Source organism: Ursus americanus, chromosome 3 (genome assembly GCF_024610735.1).
Source record: "Ursus americanus isolate L20-20 chromosome 3, mUrsAme1.1.p, whole genome shotgun sequence".
Taxonomy (NCBI): Eukaryota; Metazoa; Chordata; class Mammalia; order Carnivora; family Ursidae; genus Ursus; species Ursus americanus.
In genome coordinates, this window is record NC_142129.1 from 67988364 (window position 1) to 68013878 (window position 25515).

The 25515-nt window shown below is 38.5% G+C and overlaps 2 protein-coding genes across 5 annotated transcripts in view; one reads left to right on the forward strand and one right to left on the reverse strand.

Moving 5' to 3' along the window:
* Window positions 1-144: 144 nt before the first annotated feature.
* Window positions 145-25515, reverse strand: part of GNGT1 (G protein subunit gamma transducin 1) — a 205731-nt gene continuing 180360 nt past the window's right edge. The window contains exons 5-8 of one of the 2 annotated variants that reach the window (XM_087861074.1): window positions 25339-25382; window positions 9657-9762; window positions 5501-5710; window positions 145-260 (exon numbers count right to left, since the gene is read on the reverse strand). In XM_087861074.1, coding sequence (XP_087717200.1) covers window positions 5582-5710; window positions 9657-9762; window positions 25339-25382 — 279 coding nt within the window. In that variant the 3' untranslated portion in view covers window positions 145-260; window positions 5501-5581. Of the gene's footprint in view, window positions 261-5500; window positions 5711-9656; window positions 9763-21902; window positions 21998-25338; window positions 25383-25515 lie in introns of those variants that run through there. The other variant, XM_045793244.2, reaches the window with a different exon arrangement.
* TFPI2 (tissue factor pathway inhibitor 2) lies at window positions 21069-25341 on the forward strand. Of its 3 annotated transcripts, none has more exons than XM_045793239.2 (5): window positions 21069-21659; window positions 21941-22147; window positions 23080-23259; window positions 24480-24650; window positions 24997-25341. In XM_045793239.2, the coding sequence occupies exons 1-5, from the start codon at window positions 21572-21574 to the stop codon at window positions 25071-25073; spliced, it is 723 nt and encodes a 240-aa protein (XP_045649195.1). In that variant the 5' UTR covers window positions 21069-21571; the 3' UTR covers window positions 25074-25341. The 3 variants fall into 3 exon arrangements, with proteins under 3 accessions (XP_045649195.1, XP_045649196.1, XP_045649197.1); XM_045793240.2 differs by having other exon boundaries at window positions 21084-21659; window positions 21962-22147; XM_045793241.2 differs by lacking the exon at window positions 23080-23259 and having other exon boundaries at window positions 21375-21659.

Consider the following 25515-nt stretch of genomic DNA (forward strand, 5'->3'; position numbering starts at 1 on the left):
TTGGAGGATACACGAATGATACTAGGGAAGACAGAAGCAGGAATCTTTAAAGTTCTTACCAGAAAGTGTTTCTCTATTCCCCATCAGCCAAGGTTTGGGTGACTGTTGACACCAAGGGTTATGAATTCCTGGCATCTGCAACTTCCTGGATGTAGGCAGTGGATTCACTCAGCCTCGGTTTCTCCACCATCTGGGAAGCAGTATTCATCTTGTTGCCGTTTTGGTAAAGCCAGGAAAGGTGTGGGTTGTGACACGTTTACCTGCAATATAAAGTTTCCCTTTGACTATAAACTAAAACCTTATGTTTTGTTTGTTAATGATGCTCAATAGATTAGAAGAAAAATAAAGCCTGAACGTAAGAAACCTTCCCAAGCAGTCGGATATTTCTCTCTTTGGAGATGACCTCCTGCCTACAGAGTCAAATTCAAGTTAAGGGTGGTGGCCTGAACTGAGAATTTCAGAATACCTGGCTTTAGACACTGCAGGCCACTCCCTATTTTATAAGCAAAGGTTTTTGTTCCTAATTTCTCTCTAGGTTGCACCTGCTTATCCTCAATGAATATATTGGAAGGAGAAGAACCGTGAGCTACTTGGTGAGTACTCTGGGTCTAGTCCCAGCTCTGCCACTGGCTAGCACTGGAAAAGTCTCTTATTTTTTTCTGGTTTTTGGTTTTCTAATTTATAAAATAGGTCATGGGGAAGGGGAACGGTGAATTAGCTAAGGTATGTTTTGTTTCTAATTGCATTTATGTATCCACATCTGATAAATCACTTTCACAAAGAAAACGGTTTAGGAACTTTTTTGTATTTGAAATACCACACATTCCAGGATCTCCCAGGCTCAAAGAAGTTAAATCAGCTGCCAGAGTTTTCCCGTTAGTATGCGGTGAGCCGCGACAAAAAACTCATTATCTGTCTCCAAAAGCAATTCATATTTTTTGATTCCCCATTGCTCAAATTTAAAAGGTTGGTTAAAAATAACTTAAATAAGTTAGTGAAAGTAGTTAACATGGCCCAAATTAAATAAGCTCAGCGCCCAAATTAAATAAGCTGGTTAAGTAACTTAATGTATGTCTGTTCTAAATCATAAAAATAGAATTATTTTGGCTTGGAAATGTCTTCTGTAGGAAATCATCTAGTTGCATGCAGTGATAAATAGTTACAAATCCATACAGGTTATTTAACTTCTTCCCCAGTACTATGAGACTTAAATTGGAGATGAAATACATATTAGTCTTTTTTTTTAGTTTTTACTCTTATAAAATAATGCATGGTGCTAATATCATATTAAGTAAACTGATTAAAGTGAATTGGGAAATGCTGAAATCCCAGGATCACACAGCATTCTGAAAAATGTCTTTTGCTGTTTGGTTTTAAATGGTCAAATGATGGGAACACTTTTCTTTTTAGAAGAGCATGTAGCCCCCATCCGTAAGCATGGAATTTACCTCTCAGAGAGCAACCATGGTAAACAATTTCTTGTATATTCTCACAGAAATGTTCTATCAACAAAACTTTTTGGATAAACAAAGTTTAAAATCCACGAGTTACATCCAAACGTCATGTTAGCTTTTTACTTATATTTTACATATTACCTTTAATAAAAGTTGTTTTACAAAATAGTACGTGTACAAACCATTCTGCAATGAAAATAACAGGTATAATCAGAACATAACGTTTATTACCCCACTGTCTTTTGACAAATGTTTTAAAGAAATCTGCTTAAGAAAATTAGCCATGTGGTTACTTCTACTTTTAAAGTATGAAAGAGCAAAGACAATGACATTTTTACCTTGACATGCAAAAAAAGGAAAAAAATAATTCTTTGGCTATTTTTCCGATGTATTAAGTGTGTTGTTAAAAAATCCATATAAAGGAAACTGTGTAAGAAAATATCAAGGGGAGTTATATTGGAGTTGATTTAATGCTAGGTTGAACTCAAAAAGACCAGAGTTCTGGTCTTACTTTATTTTGTGATTTTTTGCAAGACATAGATACTCTCTGCCTTTGTTTTGTTGGTGGAAATACATTAGGTTATTTCCCAAATTCTGCTCTTCTAGAATTTATAAAGTTAATGGTGACTGTTTAGGCCATTAAAATGATGGTGTTTAAGGAACATATTTAACACATGTTTGATGCACTCAGTTCACTTTTAGTTCAATTTATTATAACAATCACATGGAACATTTCATAAACTCACCCATTTCATGTAACTATGTGCATAAGCTTCCTTTTCTAGGTGGAAATAATGTGAAGTTACAGGATGACCTATGTCTGATGCTCTGATCATCTTAACAACTATTTACAATTCATATCAAGATGATTTATTTGATCAATTTTACTTTTACAAGACTTTAATTTCCATTGTAATTGGTCATTCTCATTACTCAGTTTCCTCTTTTCCTCATGTTAATACATTCTTTTAGGAATTTAGGAAGTTTGATATTAGCCTTGTTTTGAAATCTGGCTAAAATCAAATCAATTCAAATTAAAATAATAGTGTAAGTTTTTGTTTTTCCTTGCTAAAACTTATACTCACCTATGTGTACAAAATACCCTCAAGGTGCAAGTATCTCAAATGATATATTACAGTAAGTGTATATACTTAATCCATTCTCATTACTGGTACCAGGAAGTTTGTGGGTGAGCCAAATGTTAAGGCTATGCCTAGAATATTTTTTGTTTCCCTCTAGTCTTACCTCATTCCTTTAACCTGGTAATCCATGGCCCTGAAATAACTGGGGGGGAAAAATCACTCACTGTTGTAGCTGTGTAGCCTGTGGGTTAGTCATGATCTCACATCCTTCTTTCTAGACCATCTTTCTCTCTACTTCCTTTCTATGATTTTTATCTTATTCCAACTCCTGCAGACAGTCTGTATTTTTAAGCAACAGGAATGTTACCCTACTGTTCATTTATTCCTTAGTTGAGCTAATAAAAATTCTGAATTCTCCAAAATAAAAAGTACTGTCCTTTCCTGCTTTTAGTTGAACACTTATTAAGCCAATTAAATTGTAGAGACAATTTATGAGTTCGTATGGCAGTTTCAAAGACGAACAGAGCTTCTGGCTTGGGAAATATACAATACAGAATTGAGAGTAAGACAACCACACAGACTATAATAAAAGAAAGCAAAGCAATGTTAAATGAGTTAGAAGATTTACAGAATACTCTAGGAGTAGGATTTCAAAAGGCTGAAATGAGTTAGAGTGGAGGGACATCTCAGGTGGAGAGATCAGTCTGACTAAACTGCAGAAAGTGGGGAAGTGGAGTGACATGTCAGGGATTATTTAATACTTAAGTTTGTTGACTATAGGAAGTCTTCAGGGTTTATTATAATAGAGGATATTTATCAGGTTTTTATCTATATCTGTTCTAAGTGATTTTAAATTTTCATATTAGAATCCATTCTATCCTCCCATTTTATCTGTGAAAAAAAAAAAAAAAACTGATGTTCAAAGAGCTGAAGTAGAAAGTGGACAAGCCAGGGTTTTAACTTAGAATCATCTGCCTCCCAAAACTATTTCCAATGTTAGATAAAAGCTAGAGATTTTGGTTATGACCATACATGTTACTAAATGCCATAGCCAAGACTCTATATTTTTTTAATCAGGGGAAAAAAGATAAATGGCACACTTAATAAACACTAAGTTGCACATAGAAATACCTTTGAGACAGCTCAAGTAAAATGTATAGTATGCTAGATGGTGATGGGTGCTGTGGAAAACAAGAGTGGAACAGGGAGATAGGAAGGTGTGTGGGGGGAGTTTGGGGAGGAGTTTTGTAATTTTAAACAGGGAAAAGAGCGTCTCCTGAGGAAAAAGATAAACTCCAATAGTTTATCCTGGAATCTCTTAATACCCAGAGCCTATTTGATATGTGGTAGAGTGTGGTGTTAACCATTCAGCCTGAGATCCACAGTCTGGATCTGAGAAACTTGCCAACTCACTTCTCTGAGCCTAGACTTCCTCCATTTCAAAACGTAGGGGTTGGGCAAGGGTCAGCAGATCTTTGTTGAGCATCTACTACGGCCAGAGTGGAAAAGGACTGTGCTAGGCGCCAAACTTGGGACCACCGTGAGATTCCCTTCCAGACCAAATAATAGATACTTCTTGTTTTTAAAAAGGATGAAAATCAATGAGCATTTCCTTGTATTCTGATCACTGACGTATCCAGAAATAGCACTGTAAATGTGAGATAGCAATAAGGAAACACTAACAACAAAAGTCATTTCCGCATTGTGATAATCAGCACTCATCATTTGTTACAGAAGTAGAGGCAAATTATCTCTTAGACATTAGCACAAAGGTACTGAAATTTGGCTTATGTCAACTCAGTAAGATGCCAGGAGGAAACTGATTAGCAAGATGATGCAGAAGATAGCTATTTTTCTATCATCTTGTTCTTACACAGCTATAGGAAAAAGGACTATACTAGTGAGAGTCTTCTTAGGGATGGGATGGAATAGCATGGATCTCAAAGGATTCTGGATATTTGTGCAGTTTTTCAGTAACAATACTAGTTAATAGTTATTGGGTCTTACTATGTGCCAGGCAGTATTCTAAGTGCCATAATCACCCTAGTGTAATATATAGCTCCCCATGAAAAAGGGGACAGGACCATTATTTTTCCTATTCTACAGTAGAAGAAACTGAGATTGAGAAAGAATAAGTAATTTATCTAAAGTCAGTTAGGCAGTAAAGTGCCAGAGCCAAAACTCTCTGGCTTCTTATAACCTTTACTCTGGTGCTGGTTAAATCCACAGTGCTCCATGACCACAGACCACCTCTTAATCCAGCTGGTATTCCGGTAAAAAGTTACATCACTGGTAACAAGTAAAAATGTTAAGATTGTAGGAAAAGGTTATGTTAAAACCATCACTGCTGACTTCAGGTTGAGACAGCAAAGGAAACAAAACATCCACAATGAAAATCTTCAGAGCACACATTTTGTCAAGATAGGTCTTCCATGCATCAAAATAATAGAGCTCCTAACTCTATAAAGCAAGAGAAAGGTTGCAACAAATATAAGGCTAACCGTGAAACTTCCTGCTGGAATATTAGTAGTGTTGAAAGAGAAGTTAAGAAACATAAAACATTAAATATATGTTGGCAACCAGGATAATATAGACTCATTCATAAAACACAGTATTGTTTTTTGTTGTTTGTTTTGAGAGAGTGAGAGAGTGTGAATGGGAAGGGGGAGAAGGAGAGAGAGAGAATCCTAAGCAGGTTTCATGCCCAGAATGGAGCCCAACTCAGGGCTCAGTCTCACCACCCTGAGATCATGACCTGAACCAAAATCAAGAGTCAGTCACTTAACTGACTGAGCCACCCAGCCACCCCATAGTAGTTATTGTTAAAGAAAGGGGTCAATCAATATTTACTGTCAATTATGTGCTAAACCCTGTGCTAAATACTTTAAGAAACCATAGATTTATGCATTATCACATCCCAATTTTTATTAAAAGTTTATGTTCATAAATTAAAAGGTTACGTACATGCTTAATAGTATTATTATAGATGACCAAAAATTAGTACTGTCATTAAAGCTCAAGCTATTCCGACGAATTTCTTTTTTCTTATGAAATCACACAGCCTCCTTTGAGCTCCTTGAAGGGATTTTTGTCCTCTGGGATACCCTTTACCAGTGGATCTTCCCCAGATCTTTCTTCAACATAATCCCTTACTTCTTCACAACATTTGGAGACCTTAAAGGAAAGGAGAAAGAAATGACACATTTGGTTTTAATACAGAATACTGCAGAATCCAAGAATGTATTCTAATTTCTGTGTTCTTTTTAATGTGGTTCTGCTTTCTACCAGTGCATATGTCTTTTCTAGGAGAGAAGAAGAAATAACTGCTCTTTTTCCTGTCCTCCTGGATATCTTCAGGCAAAGGAGATCCATCTGGCCACACTCCAGCTAAGTGTTCTTAGGAGGCACTGCCTCCAGCTTCTCTAAAGGAGATCAGAACAGGGATCAGAAAACAGCTGGCCAGAGAGGTCAACAGTGTCACCAGAGTAAACATCGATTACATCTTTTTCCTCATTCCAGAAATGTGACCTGTAAAGGTGGAAGGGAATGAATACTTTTTAAATTCCAGGCTTATCACCACTCCTGAATTCTCAGAAGTATACACATATAATTTTATTTTAAACTCATTTACAATGATTAATCATGACAGTGCACTAGAGGGTGAGCTCCAGAGGGTCAAGGACCTTTGGCTGACTTGTTCACATGTATCCCAGGCATCTAGAACAGAGACTGCATTTGGCTGGTGCTCAGTAAACATGTATTTATTGAACTAAATCATTATTTTTGTTTATGAGCTTGCTCTTCACTCATCTGCACCATTATAGTAATGATTTCATGAAAAATCACGCATTAGCATTTTAATGGACTCAGCCAGAGCTTAAATGGTCCATGTACAACTTGACACACCTTTTAGAAAGAGTCAATGTTCTATTACATATATAAATACAAATATGTGCGTGTGTGTATACACATGCATATACACACAAGCTCAAATTATTCATTTCTTTTAACGTTCAACTTGTTTCCTTTTCACTTAATTACTAGTCACGACACTAACATGAAACTACTTCATTTCTGGCAATCCAATAGGTGGCCATTCCATAGGCTATCTAACTAATCTGCTGTGTTTTTTAAATAAAATATTTATATAATTTTTGTATGCAAATTTCCAGCAACATTTAATACAAGACTTAAGATTACTTTATAACTCTGCAAATTCATTATTTACACATTAGGAAACATCATTTCTAACTGGGGCAAGGCATTGGTCAGGTGGCTCCTTCATATGATGATACTCGTAGTTTATATACAATTCACATTTTTTCCTTCTCAAAATTCAAAATTAAGATTTAGGTTCATTTTTTTTCCCACTCCTCCAAACACCAGCTATTTTGACCCAACCAGGTGTCAGGAATAGAGGTTTATTGCTGTCCTAATTCTAGAGTTAGTGAAGGGTTGGTTTTGACAATGTCTATTGGGGATCTGAGGCTATAAGGAGCAATAAATTACCTAAAATCCTATGTGAGTGTGTGTGTTCAAAAATTACTTCAGTGAGGCTTATTAGGTATATATAGTTTAATATAGGATTACATGGCATGGTGGAAAGCATGGACACTGGATTCAGGCCACCCCAATTTTGAATCTTGGCTCTGCCCACTTACCTGCTGTATATCATTAGTTGAGAGAGTTCATCTAAGGTTTAGTTACTTTATCTATGAAAAAGGAAGAGCAACACTGGTTGCATTAAGTGCCTAGCATACAACAAATGCTCAATCAAATGGCGGCTATTTTTGGCTATTACTACAAAGATTATCTTTCGTCTTTGCCTATTGCACTGACATACAGTCATTGCAAATCTGTCAGCTTTAAAAACTGGATGCAAAAAGTTGTGTCTTCTGACAATACTAGTGCCTTGATAGCAAAATGGGTTGAAGCATATTATGAACCAGCCTGGTTCACAGATATCAATAATAATTTAAAAAGTAATAAAAATATTAGAAAGCACTTGCTACGTCCTGGGTATGGGTCTCAGAGCTTTGGATATATTAACCCAATTACGCCTCCCAATTGCCCTCTGAATTAGATGCTGTTACTATTCCAATTTAACAGAAGATATCTCAGGTGAGTGTTTCACAGGGAGAAAGTTGTGGAGCCCAAATCTGAACCAGGGATAGGGTCCAGTGTCTATACACTGGACCTAGCTAGAAAGACGCTATGCCATCCTATGTCAAAACTATAGGTTCAGGACCTAAAATTTTTGTGAGAGAGAGAGTGTGTGTGTGTTGTGTGTGTGTGTATGTGTAGTTTTGGCGGTCCGGTATTAAATTAGTTTGACTTCCAAAAGCAAGGAGATGTTGAGTAGCAGGGAAAAGGAACCCCCAAACCTGATAGACGGTGATGTATGATGGTTACCCAAAATAAAAATTCCCCGGTGAGCTTGCCACAAATGAATAATAAACACAAATATGACCAAATTGCCTTCCAAAACAGCAATCCTGAATAAATAAATAATGAAACAGCATTTGGATGTTTCAAGAAGAAAAAATAACTCCTTTTTTTTCCCCAAAAGTTTATTTTTCCCAAATTATAAAGATAAAGATTTTAACTTTTTGTTATTTGTTCCAAGCTTTTTGTGCTGTATATATATTTAATTTTTACAGCAAAATATGTTTTGCCTGTATGGAAAGGGCAACAGGGAAGTTTGAGACAATTATAAATGTAAAAGAAGCCAAAATTCCAATTTTTATTGGGAAAAAGAGTCCTGAGCAAAGTATGAAGATAATACAAACCCCTTTTCTGCTTTGGCTTGATAAAATGAGTTTTGGGAAAAAAAATAAAATATACTCTTATCACTCATGGAGGAGTTTTGTTCTACTTACTTTCCTAAAATGGAGAGATCTAAAATACATATCTACATTTTCCAAGCTTCAGTCACTGTTTGGAGGAAACTTTATTCCTTTGCCATTTCTCTTTTTAATGGCAGAGAATTCTTGGTAACCATTTCCAAGATCCGTCAGATGTTTTTAGGAGGAACAAGTGAATTCTTGTGCTTGAACTCATTTTTGTTTGCAAAGAAGGAATAGAATGTACTCATTCATTACTAGCCATGACAGTGCTGGAGGAAATGAGGTCTTGGCTAAAAGTATTTAAACATCAAAGTATTGCATTAAATAAAGAGAAGCTTATCAATTTAGAAAAGCAAAAACAAAATGCCTATATATATTGCTTCATTTTACTGCTTAGCTAAAATATGGTCTCTGTCTCATATTCTTTGTTTCCTTTTTCTTTCTCTCTCTTTCTTTTTTTTAAAACAACTATATAAAAATGGAAAAATGTTTTTAGTTTAGTGGTCATACAAAGACAGGCTAAGGACTGGATTTGGCCCATGGAAAATAGTTTGCCAAATCTTTGATTTAGAGTCTAAATCAAGAGATAATTATGATTATTAATTTCCTTAATCTCTGATGAATTTTTACCTGAACAATTCATTTTTAACTACATTGAGCCTCTCCAGTGAATAGTGTGGGGGAGGACAAATCATTTTCCCTCTACTCTTTTAGGTTCTTGGTTGAAACACTTCTATTAATAAAAGAGGCTGATTAACAGGAGAAAAACACACAGAAATTTAATAGCATGTATACCTCCTTTATACATGGGAGAGACCCAAGAAAACCAAGTAACTCCCTGAAATGGCCAAGACACCCCCTTAAATACCATCTCCAGCTGAAGACAAAAGATGTTGGGGGGTTAATGGGGGAAAGGCCAGTTATGGAAGGTTTACAAGAAGGGCAGTCACCAAAAGCCCACTTAAATCAAGTGCATTTAAGTCCTTGCCTTCTCTACTAATAAGAGTTTTAGAGTCATCCTTCTCTTCCTGGTACAGAGAAGGAATAACTTATAACAGTAAATGTCTCTTACAAAAGGACAACTTTTACTCGGTTTCCAGGTATTCTCCACTCTCTGCTGTTTCTTAAAAATAACTAGCCTAAAATAATACTTATGTCAAGGAGGTATATTTTGTTTGGGGTGGCAAATTCTGCTCCCCTGCAACAGTTTCTGACCTGGTAGTCCTACCATATCTATAGTTAAAAATAAAGTTCAAAAGAGTGCAACAGTTTACCAGCATTCTTTCCAGGGTCACTTCTTTCTTGAGCTGGTCAACTTCCATCTTCAATTTGTCCTTTTCTGTCAAGTCTTCAATATTGATCACTGGCATCTTTTGCCTGCTGAAAAAATAGACAGTTCATACACCCAAATTGCTGGACATGTTTCAGGTCAATATTAGCCAACCCGTCCCTCAGCTCTTAACTTACTAAGTAAACGGTTTCTTTGTTTTAGCTTTCTATGATAACTGATTTCTTATGAATGTTCTCTGCACAATTCCAGCACCACACACCAGCTTTGCAATTTTAAAGCTTCTTTATAATCTTCACTAATATGATTAAACCAAGCATTTGACTCTAACCACCTGCTAGTAGGTTTGTGGGGATATGGGGAGAGGTCAGTTTAATCAGTATATGGTCTTAGACATCCAAAGCCTCTCCTTTTCCCTGTTATTTGTTTTTTGTTTTTTTGGTGTGGTGTAAAAGTTTGGGCTTTCAACCTTCATCTCCAACACCAAGGCCCTCCATCATATGATATATGCCATTTAAGTTAGTTTGAGGTCATTCTGAGGACTGCCTATTAATCCCCTAAATCGCTAGAGTATTTAATCTGGTATTAACAGAGAACGATACAAAAACTATTATAAGTTCTCTATAAATTATAGGTTGAAATATGAACCAATAGAGTGGAGATATAGCAAACAACCTCATTAATCAGAAATAAACTAGCATATTACTTAGAATGTGTTTCTAAACAATACCAGGAAGTTCTGTATAACTCTCTCAATGCATTGGAAAACAATGATGACCAAACATAGCAGGTTAAAGGTGACATAGTGAGTCTGGTCTACTGATGGGCATCATAGAAGAAGCATCTTCTGCACTCTCAGCAATCTCTTCTCCTTAATTAGATCAATGGGCAATGGGGGAAGATGGTTCAGTAGCTGGTGGTACCCATATGCAATTATCTGGTAAATATTTCACTATAGCCAAGTGGCATCACACTTATAATCTCTCCTTTGGTCTTCTCTTTTTCTCTGTTGTCCCCCTGGTCCAATTTTTATACTGACATATTTTTATGCAAGTAGACATATTTAGGTCACATGGTATTTCAGTGAACAACTTCACATTGCACATCTACATAAAAATACTCTGCTAATAATTTATCAGCAATTAACTTATTTCCTTGTGCTGATATAGTGTTATCATTTCCAAAACCTTTGAGGAAATACTATTTCCCTTCTCAGTCTTATAATAGACTCTTCTCTGGGAAATAGACATTTTAGCATATTTTTAGGGGCAAATGCCTAAATATGCCAGCACAGATACAGAAAAGAACACTTCTATGAGTACTCAAAGTCAATGTTTCCCATCCTTTTTTTTTTTTTTTTTTTTTTGCTCTTCTGTTCTTATTTTAAGAAACAATATGACAACAAAAAGGTTGTTCCTTCCTGTGTAATTATTATTTGGTATTCGAGAACCCATGCTCAAGTCCATTGCCCCCTTCCTTCTCACTGCCTTCACACTATGTGTAACCATTCACAAGCGTATCTACCTCTGATCATTTTGAGCTGTTGACATTGTCCTTTGTACAATTTTTATCCATCTTGGAAAACTAGTTCCACTTGGCAATGGCTCTGACACTTCAGTGTGTGTAAAAATTACTTTAGGAACTTGTTAAAAATATGAGCCCAATCTAAGAGGTTTTGATTTGGAATAGGTCTTAGAATTTCATTTTCTCTGTTTTAGAGAATCCCTACTATGTTATTGCCAATGAAATGATCACTCATAGGCTCTTGCTAGGGGTGTGGCCCTGATCAAGTTACTTAACTTCTCTGTGCCTCAGATTACTAGGAAATCGGAGCAATAGGATTACCGACATTATAGATTTCTTGAGGGGAATCAAGATTGCATGATGATATGTGCCACAGAGCAAGTGCTCAGCACATGTTAGCTGGGTTACCCACTTATTCTGCACCTCTAGACTTTCAAAGTATGCTGTCTTACATGGCACTCGCTGATAGGTGGCTTTATAAGTGCTCTTAAGGGATATCATGTGGACATGATTTGGCTCCTTTAATATCATGCATAGCAGATGCTGTTGTTGCCTTTCCTAGATCCCCCTTTCCAGGGTGAGGTGCTCATTTCCCCAGCAGGTGCACTTGTTGACTGCCAAGGGCAAACTTTCTGCATAGTTTTGTTCTTGGCTGATGGGAAACACTTCAACTGGTGATGTCTGGGAGATTATGCTTTCAACTGACCCCTGTGGGTGACCTGTAGCACGGGGCTGGCTGAAGTTCCAATAGATCAGACCAGGTGCCTCCTGTAATTGAGAACCTTCCAGAGCTCCCCATGGGGTCAGAATAAGCTAGATATCTAAAACTACACCTTTGCTTAACTTCTGCTTCATCTTGCTTTCTACCTTCCTACAGAGATTTCTCGTAAGAGTTCATCCTTGATAAATCACTTGGACAAGGATCCCTGTCTTAGATGCTGATTCTAACAAATCTAAGACATGATGGGCTATAAGGACCTTTATAAGAGCATCTATATCTTTCATAGCTTTTATGTCCTTACTCCTGCCTATTGTTCAATATATAAAAGAGAATCACAAAGTGTAAAGTCACTTGCAACCTATATCATAAATATTCACCTAGCCATAGAAAAAAGTACAAAGTATCTAACTTTATTAACAAATGATTTCTGAACTCTAAAATTTAATAATATTTTAAGTAAAACACATTTCATTTGGTGGAGGTGAATCTTAGAAGATGAGCGAATGCTTGCCAAACTTGATGCCATGGGACTTGTATGAGAAAATTCAAAGAGTAAGGATCAAAACTCTAACCTCCCTCAAAGATAGCCAGACACACAGAGCAGGGCAGTGTTTATTGCCTGCATGGAGTCCAAGGGCTCGGAGTTGCACTGAAGGGTTTAAATTAATTCAGATATGGCATCATCTAATCATTCTTAATCCCATTTTACAGATGAAGTAGAGGTGGTCCAGAGAATTGAAGTGACCCAAATCATAAAATGGGTGGCAACAGAGCTGGAGCTATAACACAGGTGTTTGGCTTTTGGTCTGGGATGTTTTCAGCTCCAGCATACTTTTCTCTGTTACCCCTCTCAAATTAGTGTAAAAGAATAGATTCGTTTTGTCATACTGTAGAATTACATAGAAAGAAAGCACAGAATTGAAAACAAAGGGCACTAAGCCACTCTCATATTTTTCCCCCATACCTGGGCAGCTCAAAGCTTCCAAGTTGGGCCACCTCTCAGCAGGAAGTTCTAAAAGGGTCTAGATCATATTGCTGGCACTACTACCAGGCATCCTCACCCCACTTCCACCAGAATATAAAAGAGGAGGACTCAAGACTCAGACCAACAAGCTAAGTAGCAATTACAGCTAACTCGGGGGGGAAACATACCCCTTTAAGTAGAAGATATTTGCCCTTTTACTTCTTCTTCCATCTTGCACTACTATCAGGGGAGGTACGGTCCAATATAGCAAAGAGAAGAGGAGGGGGAGAAAGTACCTCAGAGTTGTACCCCATTCATGGAGCAGTGGTTCTCTGTGGGGGACAATACTGCCCCCCCCCAGGGCCTTTTGAAAATATGTCAGGTTGTTTATGGGTTTTCCGGAGTTTTGTGGATATGAGTAAGGGATGTAGGGAGATAGAACTATGTAGAGTAGCTTAAGTGTCTCAGTAATATCTTCCATTAGCTTTCTTGCTAATCTATTGTAGAATTAAAGTGGGCTAGTATAAAGTTCAAAAGCTACCTGTTTTCTGTTTGTTTTTATACATTATAGATAAGCATATTTTGAAGTAAGGCAACTTGACAAAATATTTAACTTATAAGGGCTATATTAGTGGAAATTATTAAAATTATTTTTAGAAGTCCCCTGGTTTTATACAGAGGATCAATCGCACATTCTTTGAAATAGAAATGTTGCTAACACACTTTAAATATTTTGATTTATAAACATTCCATGACACTTTGTTTTTCAGAAACAAATCCACTATATTATGTACAATAAATCTGCAATCATATGGCTATAAATTTTCTTAACTTGTACTATTCTTTTTCATCCTGACATTATACTTAGGACTATAAAAATAGCTAACATTTTATTCATTCATTCAACAAATATTTACTAAGTGCTATTATGTGCCAGACACTATTCTAGATGCTGAGGGTAGAGCAGAAAAAATACAGAAAATGTTGCCCATGAGGAACATACATTCTAATGAGGGAGAAAAACAATAAACAAGATAAAATGTACCATATATTATATTGTGATAAGTGCTAGGGGAGGTATAGTAAGTAATTTGTTTATCCCACAACACTTATAAGATCCTACTTTCCATAAGGCTTGCTCTTAGCATGGGGAAACAATGGTGACTACAACAGGTAAATTCCCTACTGTCACAGAGCTTCCATAATAGTGAGAGGATCAGACAAATAAAACAAAACAAATAACAGTGATTTCAACTGATAAATGCTATAGTTTATAAGGAATGACCTAGATGTGAAGCAACATCATATAGACTGATTAGAGGTAGTGCCAGTGGAATCAAGACTGTCAAGGAGACAGTGAAGGTCAGGAGATGAGCATTTCATGCAAGGAAAAAGGCTAAGCAGAGGGAACAGCTTATGCAAAGAACTGGAAGTGGGAACAAATTTGTTGTACTAGGAGAATGGAAAACACAGTGTAGTGGGTAGAGTAAGATAGTGGGAGAGTGACGGGGTGAGGTCAGTAAGGGAGACAGCAGTCAAATCACATTAAGTCCCTCAGAGGAATGGTGAGGAATAAAGTAAGGAGCTAATGAAGGGTTCTGATTTTATTTTGAAGAAGTGAGGTGTTGTGACATGGTCTGATGTGTTAAAAAAAAATACTCTGTTGTGTGGGTTGAAGGGGAACAAAAGTGGAAACTGGGATTTTAGGTAAGAACCTAACATAATAGTCCTTTATTAAGAACAGATAGATTTGAACAATATTGGTGGCCATGGATATAGAAAAATATGGGCAGATTAAAACTGTGATTTGGAGGTAGAATTGACAAGACGACTGATGGATTGCGTGATGAAAAGATGGGAGATGTCAAGAGTGATTCCATAGTTTGGGGCTTGAAAGTCTAAGTAGAAGTGTAATTGACAGAAAGAAGGAAGATTGGGGTATATGGCCAAGACTTCAGTTTAAGACATATAATATTTGAGATGTCTATTAGATATCCAAGTAGAGATATTAAGTAGATGTAAGCTTTTGGAATTCAGAGGTGAGGTCAAAACTACACACAAGTGTGTGTGTGTGTGTGTGTGTGTGTGTGTGTGTGTATACTTGAAATCACATAAGAAGAAAGTACAGTTAGAAAAGAGTTCTCAAGGTTGAGCTTTGAGTCACCCCACCTTTAATGACCAGGCAGAGGAAAAGGACAGATTGAGAAGGAATAGTCTAAGTAGGGGAAAACCAGAAGAAGGTGGTAAAGTGAAAACTAAAAGAAAAGCATTTCAAGAATGAGGAAGAATTTGAAACCGTTAAATATTGCTGAGATGGAAAAATGTGGTCCTTGGTGACCTCAGCGGCAGCTGCTTTGGGTGTCATATGAATTGAAAGGTCCAGTAAGATGTGGCAACATGATGAGGTGCCCTTGACGGGAGCACTTCCTTTGCTTCCTCTTCCCATTGTGGAAGTTGAACTGGAGTGCAATATGGGGTGGGGGATGGTAAGGGAGATGAGGAAGTGGAGGCAGATAGTAAAGATAACATTTCTGATAAGTTTTGCTGGAAAAGGGAGCAATGAAAGAAGGCTCTCACAGGAAAGGGATGGAAAGTCAAATATGAACTTTAAGTCCGGGATGGAAAACATCTATCCCAGAGATAGACCACTCGAAATGGAAACTACTGAAAGAACTGATGTTGCCGAGGAGTGAAAGGAGTGAAGTCCTCGAGAAGACAGGAGGTGAAAAGACCCAGCGCAGTAGCTACGGGGTTGGTGTCTGGTTGGACCAGGGCATGACTTCTATTGTAAGGGAAGGGAAGAGAGTGCTGGAGATCCCACTCACTGACCAGTAGGAACAGCTTACACTTTCTGGCTCATGCAGTATACCTAGTTCATGCTAGTGCAGTCAACTCTCTTCCTACACAGACCTTTTAGTTTGACTCAGTTTGTTTCCTTGGCTAATAGTCAGGAGAGGAAAAAAAAAAACAAACAAACAGGGAAACAGTAAGAGTTTTAGGAGATGTGTTGCCCTTTCAAACTGCAACTATGGCCTCTCCCTGCCCCCAAATGGTAGGTTGTCCCTCCTGTGTGACTTAAGATACAAAAGCTTTTCTACATAAAACTAGAACAAATGAACATATGGAAGGTTTATGACAGACATTTTAGTAAGTAATATATAAGTAACATGAGATTTGGGCTAGGGTATAAAAATGACAGTATTCTGGTAAGAAAAGAGTGTCTTTATACTTGAAAGGTCAAGGTCCATTTCTTTCTGCTAAATATAACCCTGAAAGTAAGGATTTAGTGATTAACTCTCTCAATCCTCTAATCTGATTATTAACTTTGGCAGATATTTTTCTTAGAGTATTATAGCAATGTATTTAAATTGTAGCGATCTGTTTGTTCTCAATTATAAACTTTATGTTTGAGTGAAAAGGAAGTCTGTAAGCTAGCTGTCCAGGTACTGAACTAAGGTCATGAGCACGTGTTATATATCGTAAGCCTGACTTCGGACCCCACTAACGTGTAAGAAAAAGAAGTTTGCACAGTGAGTGAGACCAGCAGATCAGGATTCAGACTGCCTGAGCTAACTGTATAGCTTTGGCCAAGCCACATACTCACCTAAAATTTCAGCGCTCATTAGCAAAGTGGGGAGAATAAAGTATCACCCTCAGTGGTTATTGTGGAAGATTTAATGAGCTAATGTATGCAAAGTACAATGTAAACTCTCAATAAGTATCATATTATTATAGTTATTGCTATTCCCACATGATATACAGGAGTAAGGGGCAATTTCCTCTGTCTTTCCCCCCTTCCTGACATGCCACTTTCTGGTGGATTGTAGCCCAGGCTAGAATTCTAGGCAGGTGGTGAGGCCATACTGTGCCAGAAACTTCTTGGATAAAATAGCCCAAACTTTGTCCCAACCTTTTGGGTGCCCTACATAGTTAAGTATGCAGCAATCTGAGTAAGAGAAAAGATGGTCTGCCTCTTAAGTAGGCATGATAATTGAATGAACATACATCTAGGTAGAGGAGAAAGGGGGTTTCTAAGATTCTGCCTTCCTGCAGAAGGCAGTGCTTTGCTAGAATCACACCACCTTAAAAAAAAACTGACCAAAGCAACCAGCTGTTGAAGGAGTGAGTCTGTGTCCCATAGGCATAAAAGTTACATTAGACATGTTTGTGTAGATTGGCTTTTGTTTTGAACTAAGCTCTTGCTAAAATTTTATTTCCTCCTCTACAATCCCATAAAACCTAGTACATATCTTTAATATCGTACTAAAAACACTATTTAGCAGTTGGATTATGTGATGTTCATCTGTTTTCTCTATTATGCTATGAGATCCCTAAATGTATTTGTCTTTGTATTCCAAACGCCTAGCACAAGGTTTGGCATGTATTAAGTAATAGTTCTGCTTATTTTTAAAATGTATGGATGAAAAAATGACCACGGTAAGAGACACATTAAATATCCCATTATCTCGATCCCCCTAAGGAGGACAAGAATAATAAAATTAGGCATAGGAAATGTCTCATCCTCTTATGTGGCTCCATCTTATTATACAATGCTCACAGATGCACTCTGTATCCGACAGAGGGCGCACTAGAGTAAACATGTCCTACGTGACCCAACCCGCTAGAAAAATTACCTTGTTGGTGAAGGAGTTGCCTAAACTTGAACAAAATCCTCGTGATCCCTAATCTCTCAGAAGAGATTAACTGCCTTTCTTATCAAATGTGTAAAGTTCTTGTTCGTGCCAGCTGGACTCACTTCAGATTTTATTTTGACAGGGCGTAAGCTAACAGGCAGCAGGAATTTTGTTTATTAAGAAGTTATCACTGTAACTCCTTAAGTGACTCTTATATAATATATATCCCCAAATCACTGGGCTCAGTTCATTCTCCTCATTCATTTTTGAGCTAAACATGCCACCTCTCTCCAAGGTGTCTGACAGAGAGGAAGACCATCTGCCTCAATCTTCTCCTTAAATTCATGATCACTGTCCAAGCATGTATGGGTCTCAGAAGATAGAACATCATACTCGACACCTGGGAATTCTAGGAGCTGATGTGTTCCAAATCAACTTCATATCCATTTTTTTTTTCCATGGGGCTGGGAGGGGGTTGGTAAGAAAGAACAGAAGCAAGGATCGAACATATGCACAGGTAAACGTTTCTGAAGTCACTGTAGCTTCTGTGTGTTTTCATTCTGGTATTTAGTGTTCTACTCTAAGGTCTCGGTACAGCAGAAAGAGCCCAGGTAGGGAATGTTGTAAAGAATACAGGCTGAATATCAAGAACCTGGGTTCTAATCTCAGCTCTGCCAACAGCTAAGGTAAGTAAACATGACCAGGTCTCAATGTATAATTCTGTAAAATGAAAATAGTGGAATAGATGATATTTATAGTTCCTTCAACATTCAAATTATAAGAACTCTATGCCTTATTTCACAGAACTCCAAACAATTTTGAACGTCTATTTTTAGCCACAGCCACGAAAGCTATTAGTTGGTATAACAATGACAAATCAGTCTGGGTGACTGTTTTTTGCAGTTCCCTCAAAGCTTACACTTCCTGGTGACTTTGGATAAAGGAATTCTTTTCCTTTGCTATGTGGTAACCTTCTGGCCTACATACTGGTTTAAGGATACAGAAGGACTGTGACATCCCTATGGAGGCTGATTGCAGTGGTCACATGGCTCCTTCCACATGGTCCAAAGGATAAAATTCAGTAATTTAAAGTAGTCCCAGAAAATTTAGATTTCCCCTTACATTGGAAGATATCCTTTCCATGGATATAAAAATACTCAAGTGGTTTGCAATTAAGAGGAGTAATTTCCTTCCAGATAACTTGGCTTGATCATCTCAAACTTCTAACTGTCCCCACTTACTGAATTCTCCTTCCCTGTCTCTGTTCAGGGGTCACAGAGGTGTGAAAGATGCACCCTATATGGCATAGAATAAAGGAATAGGAAATAGAATAAAGGAAGGAAACTATCATTTCTAGAGTACCTCTGAACATGAATTTTGCCCTGTGTCCACTGACTCTTTCACAGAGGGGTGAAAAGCCTGATTTTGGCCCTTTCCCGATTCTCCTTCCCCCCCATGTGTTACACAGCATTCTGAGTACTTAGCAGGACTAAGGACTCTGCTCTGGCTGAAAGAACTCTAAGCTCATTTCCCCCAGAAGAAACCACCACAAAGTTATATCTGATTGTGAGACAGCTTCCTAGGCAGAGAGGTGGCCTCTGAGCTCAGCCAAAGAGGAGAGCTGGTGAGAGCAATGTCGAAGGCTTCAGTCCATGTTGCTGGTTCCTGATGGTGCTTGACACTCCATCTTAAAGTTTTGTGCCAAAGCTCTCAATGGGAATCGAAACATGGATAATCTGGCTGGATTCTGTGCCTGTGTGTAAGGCACTTGTCCTTTAACCCTCATAACACCCAAGTATAGTCATTATATCCACTTTACAGATAGGGACACTGAGGCTCAGAGAGTTGATGTGACTGTCCAAAGGAGCAAGGAATAAAATTCATTATCCCATGGCATCATGCAAGTTCCCAAAATAACCTGCTCTAATTCAAGAGATTCCTCTTTTTATATGAAGCAAAAGATGATCAAAAAGTACCAGCACCTGAGAACAAAGAACAGAAGTGACAGTAGTCAATGCTGAATGACAAGTCTGAATCAGTCCCTGAATTTATTTTAGTCCATATGGGAGATATATTTAATCATATTCAGAAGAATGAAAATTTGAAGTTGAATTAAATTTTTCTCCTGAAAGTGATGCTGGCTGTTTGGTAAAACTTCCCTCCCGTATTAGTGTTTGGGAGGGGCTCATCGAGTCTCCTATGTATGTATGCGTCTTTCCAAAACTAGCTGGCTATTTCAGTGCTTGGCATGCTAGAGCCGGTTCCCGCTGGCTCTGGAGAACCAATTGTACCTATCGATTTCCAATTCTGGTAGCTTGAAATTGGCCATAATGGGAGTACTTACACCACAGAAATCAGTAAACTATGCAAATCAGCATACCCCCTCTTATTCCTCCCTCCTGAGAGCTGGTTGTTAAACATTTGTCCTTACATCTTGGACTATTAATCATGGATATCTGGTAATCTGACAGCATCAGTAACACTGAATATTTCCAGGACAAGCGTGTTTTCTTAGGAATAGGATTCTATGGCATGACATCAGGATAACTGAAAACTGGCACAGGGGATACAGTGTGCAAAATGTCCCAGGCTATTAACTCACTGTGAGCATAGGGTTTCTCAGAAATTTTGAAGGGAACTCCTCTAAACTCCTTCCAGATCCTCAGGAGAAGCCAGGAATAATTATTCTCTTGAGAATATTAAATATAACAAGAGGAAAAAGGGGAGGAAGACACAGTCATCAAGAGAATTCATTAAAATGTTCTTCAAAAATATCTTCTATATTTCATGTGAAATCTGAGCATAAATAATTTGTTTTGTATAAAGAAAAAGACTCAGGCTAATATGTCAGAGGAGCAATGAACGCTAATGCACTGACAATGAGGAAACGCACAGGAAGGGGTTGTTCTGGGATCCCCCGTGGCCACCTTTCTATGGACTTTCCTGTTCCAGCTCAAAAAACATAACCACAATACTTACGGCAGATTGGGGGGGTGGGGTATAAAATGGTATAATCATTTTGGAGAAGTGGCAGTTTTTAACATTTATGAATATTTTACCCAAGAGTAATAAAAGCTGTATGTACGCAAAAAGGAGCTTTATTCATAACAGTCTCAAACTAGAAACAACACAAATGTCCAGTAACAGGACATTTGTAGTACCTTCATACATTGGAAGACTGGACTCAGCATTTAAAAGAAATGAACTGTGGAATAACATGGTGTGTCTTAAAAACAGTAGTGGAGCAAAAGAAATACAAGCAATACACACTTTATGATTCCATTTGCATGGGATTCAAGAACAGGCAAAGCCAACCTCTGGCGATAAGAACTGGTTGTCCCTGCCTGGGATTGGAAGGATTGACTGGGAAAGGATATGAGAGAATGTTCTGGGGTGCTGCAAATGTTCTAATTCTTGACTGGAATGGTGCTGTACACTGAAGATGTAGTATGAGCCTTTTATTAAATGTAAATTAAATCTCTATTCAAATATGTAGGTATGTATAAATGTAAATAAATACACATACTTAAATTTCTAATCTAATACAGGAATCTATTGCAACGAGCCAGGCTCCCCTCAGCCCACTGAATTTCACACTTTCTCTCTGCCCTTCAAATACTTGGACTTGGTGCTTTCGTAATGGAGATTCAGGCTTCAGGGTGATGCTGCAAGTTGGAACCTTGTGCAATCACCCCCAGGTCATTTCCCTCTAGCTTGCCGACTTCTCATCACTGACACAATGCCGCATCTAGTCACTCCCGCCAAGATAGGAGAAAGTTTGGAAGGCCGGTTCGACCTGGTGGGGAATTCCTCTCCCCCGCACACTTTTCAACACAGGGCTGCCGGGCGGGCCACAGCCTGTGGGGCATGAATCAGTCTCCCGGGCTCCGCGCAGGCACGCTCCGCCCCGTCCGGGGTCGGGAGGACACTCACCCTACATAAAGCAGGCACCCATCACATCGGCACCCAAGCTTCCTGGAGGCTGGACTCCGTGCACCCTCTTCCCGCCGGCACATTCCAGGAACGCCTTGCCCCGAGGGCCACTCAAACTGGACAGCATGGACTCTACTGGCCCCCTTGGGGTGTTGCTTCTGCCACTGCTGCTGATGGGGACCGCGCTGGGCAACGGAGCTCAGAAGGCGCCAGGTATTGGCGGGTCTGGGGACCCCCTCTTCGCGCCGCGCTTCCGCCGGGGTAGGCAGCGAGGGCGCTGCGGCTGTGGGGTCCCCTGCACCCACTCTCTCCGCCCCGCTTTCCCCAGACCCCTGTCGCACAGGGCGTCTAGGAGCCGCGGGGAGGGACACTCGTGCGGAAGTTTGTACTTTCTCTCTCTGCAAAACCCCCTGTGCTGGGAAACTGTGGGACAGAAGTCCCCGGGAAGACTCTTACCTTCCTGGAGACGTGGCTAACCTCCTTCTCTCTCTCAGGTTCTCCTTCTGCTCCTTCAGTAGGAAACAATGCAGAGATCTGCCTCCTGCCCCCCGACGTGGGGCCCTGTCGGGCCCGGATCCCCAGTTACTACTATGACAGGTACACGCAGAGCTGCCGCATTTTCTTCTATGGGGGCTGCGAGGGCAACGCCAACAATTTCGATACTTTGGAGGACTGCAATGAAGCTTGCTCGAGGATAGAGAGTAAGTGGCCAGCTCAAGCTCAGAACTCTTGCGCTGCTCCTTACACAGAAGGGCTGCTAGTCACTGAATTTCCCAGAGCCCATTTTCTACAGTAAGTTCTACCTGCATTTTCTCAAACATTAAGTAAGGCTCACTTACTATTTTTCCAGAAAGTAATCACAAGTTTACATTGGCTAACGAATCTCTCTCCTAAGTGGCATTTTTCATCATGCAGTGTCTGTGCAGACTCAGGGCAAGAATTCACTGTAGGGCATAATAATGCACGGGTATGATATATTGGGTGCCACATAACTACTTTTCTTTATCATTTGTCCTAAACCCACAGTTTTTATGCCTCCTTGAGAGCACCATTTCCTTATGTCGATTATCCATCAGTCTGAAATAACTTTCAGCGGATTTTATTATTGAAGTGTGATTTAGCTAACCGTAACTTTTCCTTTGGTCCCCCTGATACCCAAACTTGTTTTGGGTTAGTACAGGGATATAGTAGAGATTCATGATCATGGTTTCTGTTTCATTTAAATCATATTTATTGTATTTATTAAGGCCAGTAACAAAACATGGAACTTTGCCATTCAAGGAACTAAGCCAAGGGAAAATGTGTATGTATTCCTGTGAATAAGTTTGATTAACTTCATATGTAGAAAAATCAGAACACCCTGAGAGAACAGAGAGAATTTCCACTGAATTTGGCTGAGTCAGGTCTGGAGCCACTATTAAGAAAAAGAGCTAAATAACTGGATTAACGAAAAATCTTCAGGGGATTTACTATCCCAGTATTAAAAGTGATACTGTTTTCTCCCTAGTTGTTTCTGAAAATACAGTGAAGTTTTGAAGTAGTACTAAGTAAGACTGACGTGCTAAAGTAAGTAATAGTAATACTAAGAAAGCTAATTTTTGACTAGCATTGTTTCATGCCTTCCTTTTCCTAGAAGTTCCCAAAATTTGCAGGTTGGAAGTCAGTGAGGGGCAGTGTGGAGTGCGCACAGGAGAGTATTTCTTCAATTTAAGTTCCATGACATGTGAAAAATTCGTATCTGGCGGGTGTCACAACAATAAGAACAGGTTCCCGGACAAGGATACTTGTATGGGCTTCTGTGCACCAAAGAGAAGTAAATACTATTTTTATGGGGTTTCTATTTCATTTCTTTAAGATTTTAGGATGAAAAAAATCAGTAATTTGATGTGTAATTAACATGCCTTGTGTTCTGAGGATTTCACATATAGTAGGATATCAGTCCTACTATATATATGTGCCCTGTGAGGGAGTATAATTATTCCCCCGTTTACATATGAGAGTACAGGCTACCAGAAGTTAATGACTTGCCAAGTTGTCAGGGCTAGAAAGTCACAAAGCCGCGCCTGATTTAAGTTTTTGCTTCCTCTCTCCCTCTCTCTCTCTGCCCCCCCCCTCCCACCCTTCCACCCCCTCTGCTCCTTTCACCCCCTCCGCCCCTTCCACCCTTTCCACCCTCTCTCGCTTGCTCGCTCGCTCACTCACTCACTCATTCACTCTCAAGTAAATAAAAGGAAATCACAGTATTCTGAATGCCATGACCTCAGGTTTGTATGGAATCGCTTGTGTATAGGAGATAGTGGAATATATACAGACCTCAGATGGTGAATCTTGAAAATTTCTGTCTACAGGTTTGGTTAGATTTCTGAATCCTTTAGTAATTGCAAACTGCAGGACAAAGACCTCTCTATCCTCCTTTTTTCTGCTCTGATTTCTTACCTACATCCCCACCCTCTCAGTCCCTGAAATGATGGGTTCCTTGGGCAATATTTTTGTAGAGAGAGACAATACAGGCATTTTCCATAGGCACAGCAGAGACACACATACACAAAGATATATAATCTTAACAAACGAGGAAAACATGCTTTGGCAGAGATGTGAGGAAGCTCTATAGCAATACTGTATGCAAAATCTTGAGTTAATGAGAAGATGGTTGTTGCTTGCGTTTCCTTAAATTTTTTGTGTAAAGGTAAATGTTCTAGTGGCTACTTGGGAATTACATAAATGTATTCTTGAGTAATGATGGAAGGAGAGCTGATAAAAACATTTAAAATAAACCTACCAACACAAGAAAGTTTACTAAAGCATGTCATGTATCAACCCGTGAAACACAGCTGATTTCTACCTGATCATATCTGTTTCTTGGGTTTAATTTCTTAAGACATTCAAATGATACAAGGACATAGCTTCAGAGTAAATTCTCATTCAGGATGAGGCTTCAGTGGGATTAGATTTTCTTCAGTTACTTCAGTAATCATCACAGTTTACTAATTTTGGTATCACTGCATTTCTAATTTTGTTTTCCTTTTCATCAAGGACCATCATATTGCTACAGTCCCAAAGATGAGGGACTATGCTCTGCTAATGTGACTCGCTATTATTTTAATCCAAGACACACAGCCTGTGAGACCTTCACCTATACTGGCTGTGGAGGGAATGACAATAACTTTCTTAACATGGAGGACTGCACACGTGTTTGTGTAAAAGGCAGGTTTTTTCTTATACAATTTTTAAACTAATTTTATAAATAATTCATAAGCAAAATTATTTTTATGTATCTATTTTCCTAATAGCATATTGCCATTTCTAGACCACTTCTACATAAATAGCACTGTAGTACTGATCAGTTTTGTTAAATGCTTATACTGCCTAGCTCCGGACAGTAGCTGTATCTTAAAGGTAGAAAGTTATTAACTTGAGTGGATAGTGAAAACTGACTTTATAATCATTAAAAATCGTTGAGGTGAGTGTGCAAGCATATTGGAAATGTTAATTTAAAGTGAGTCTATGGACTGGAGATACATGATATTTATTTTTATTTTGTTGACTTTAGGTTCGAGGAAGGAAAAGAATATGAAGTTGCTGAAGACGGTCTTTCCTGGTAGAAGGCTGAAAACTTACAAGAAGTAATTTTAACCTTTTTCCCTATGTGTCATCTTGTGGATGCTATCGCCTCTATGGTTATATCTGAAGAATAATATTGTGATATGGGGAAATGAATCATTAATGATATATACACCAGTTTTTATTGCTACAGGTTACTTTTTTGTGTATTTTTACACATAACTAGCTGCTATTCAAATGTGAACCTATTATTTTTAATTTACTGTTCACCTATATTTTAATGTAGTTGAATTCTTGCTGTGCATAAGATATAAAAGCAAATATGACTCACCCAGTTCTTGGAGTTGCTCTTCCTGATTTCAGAAGGTGATAGTACTGAAAAGCATAAGACAATATAGTCATGTTCCCTTAACACATAAGATCAAACAGCAAATACATTTTATTTTGCATTTAGAAGTTGGATATTTTAGGTCCAAAGAAACAAACTTGCAGATTTACCAACACTTTA

Coding starts and splice junctions, on each gene's coding strand:
- TFPI2 (XM_045793239.2), top strand. CDS start 21,572: ATGGACTCTACTGGCCCCCTTGGGGTGTTGCTTCTGCCACTGCTGCTG. Junction 22,148..23,079: donor AGCTTGCTCGAGGATAGAGA/GTAAGTGGCCAG, acceptor TCCTTTTCCTAG/AAGTTCCCAAAATTTGCAGG. Junction 24,651..24,996: donor CACACGTGTTTGTGTAAAAG/GCAGGTTTTTTC, acceptor TGTTGACTTTAG/GTTCGAGGAAGGAAAAGAAT.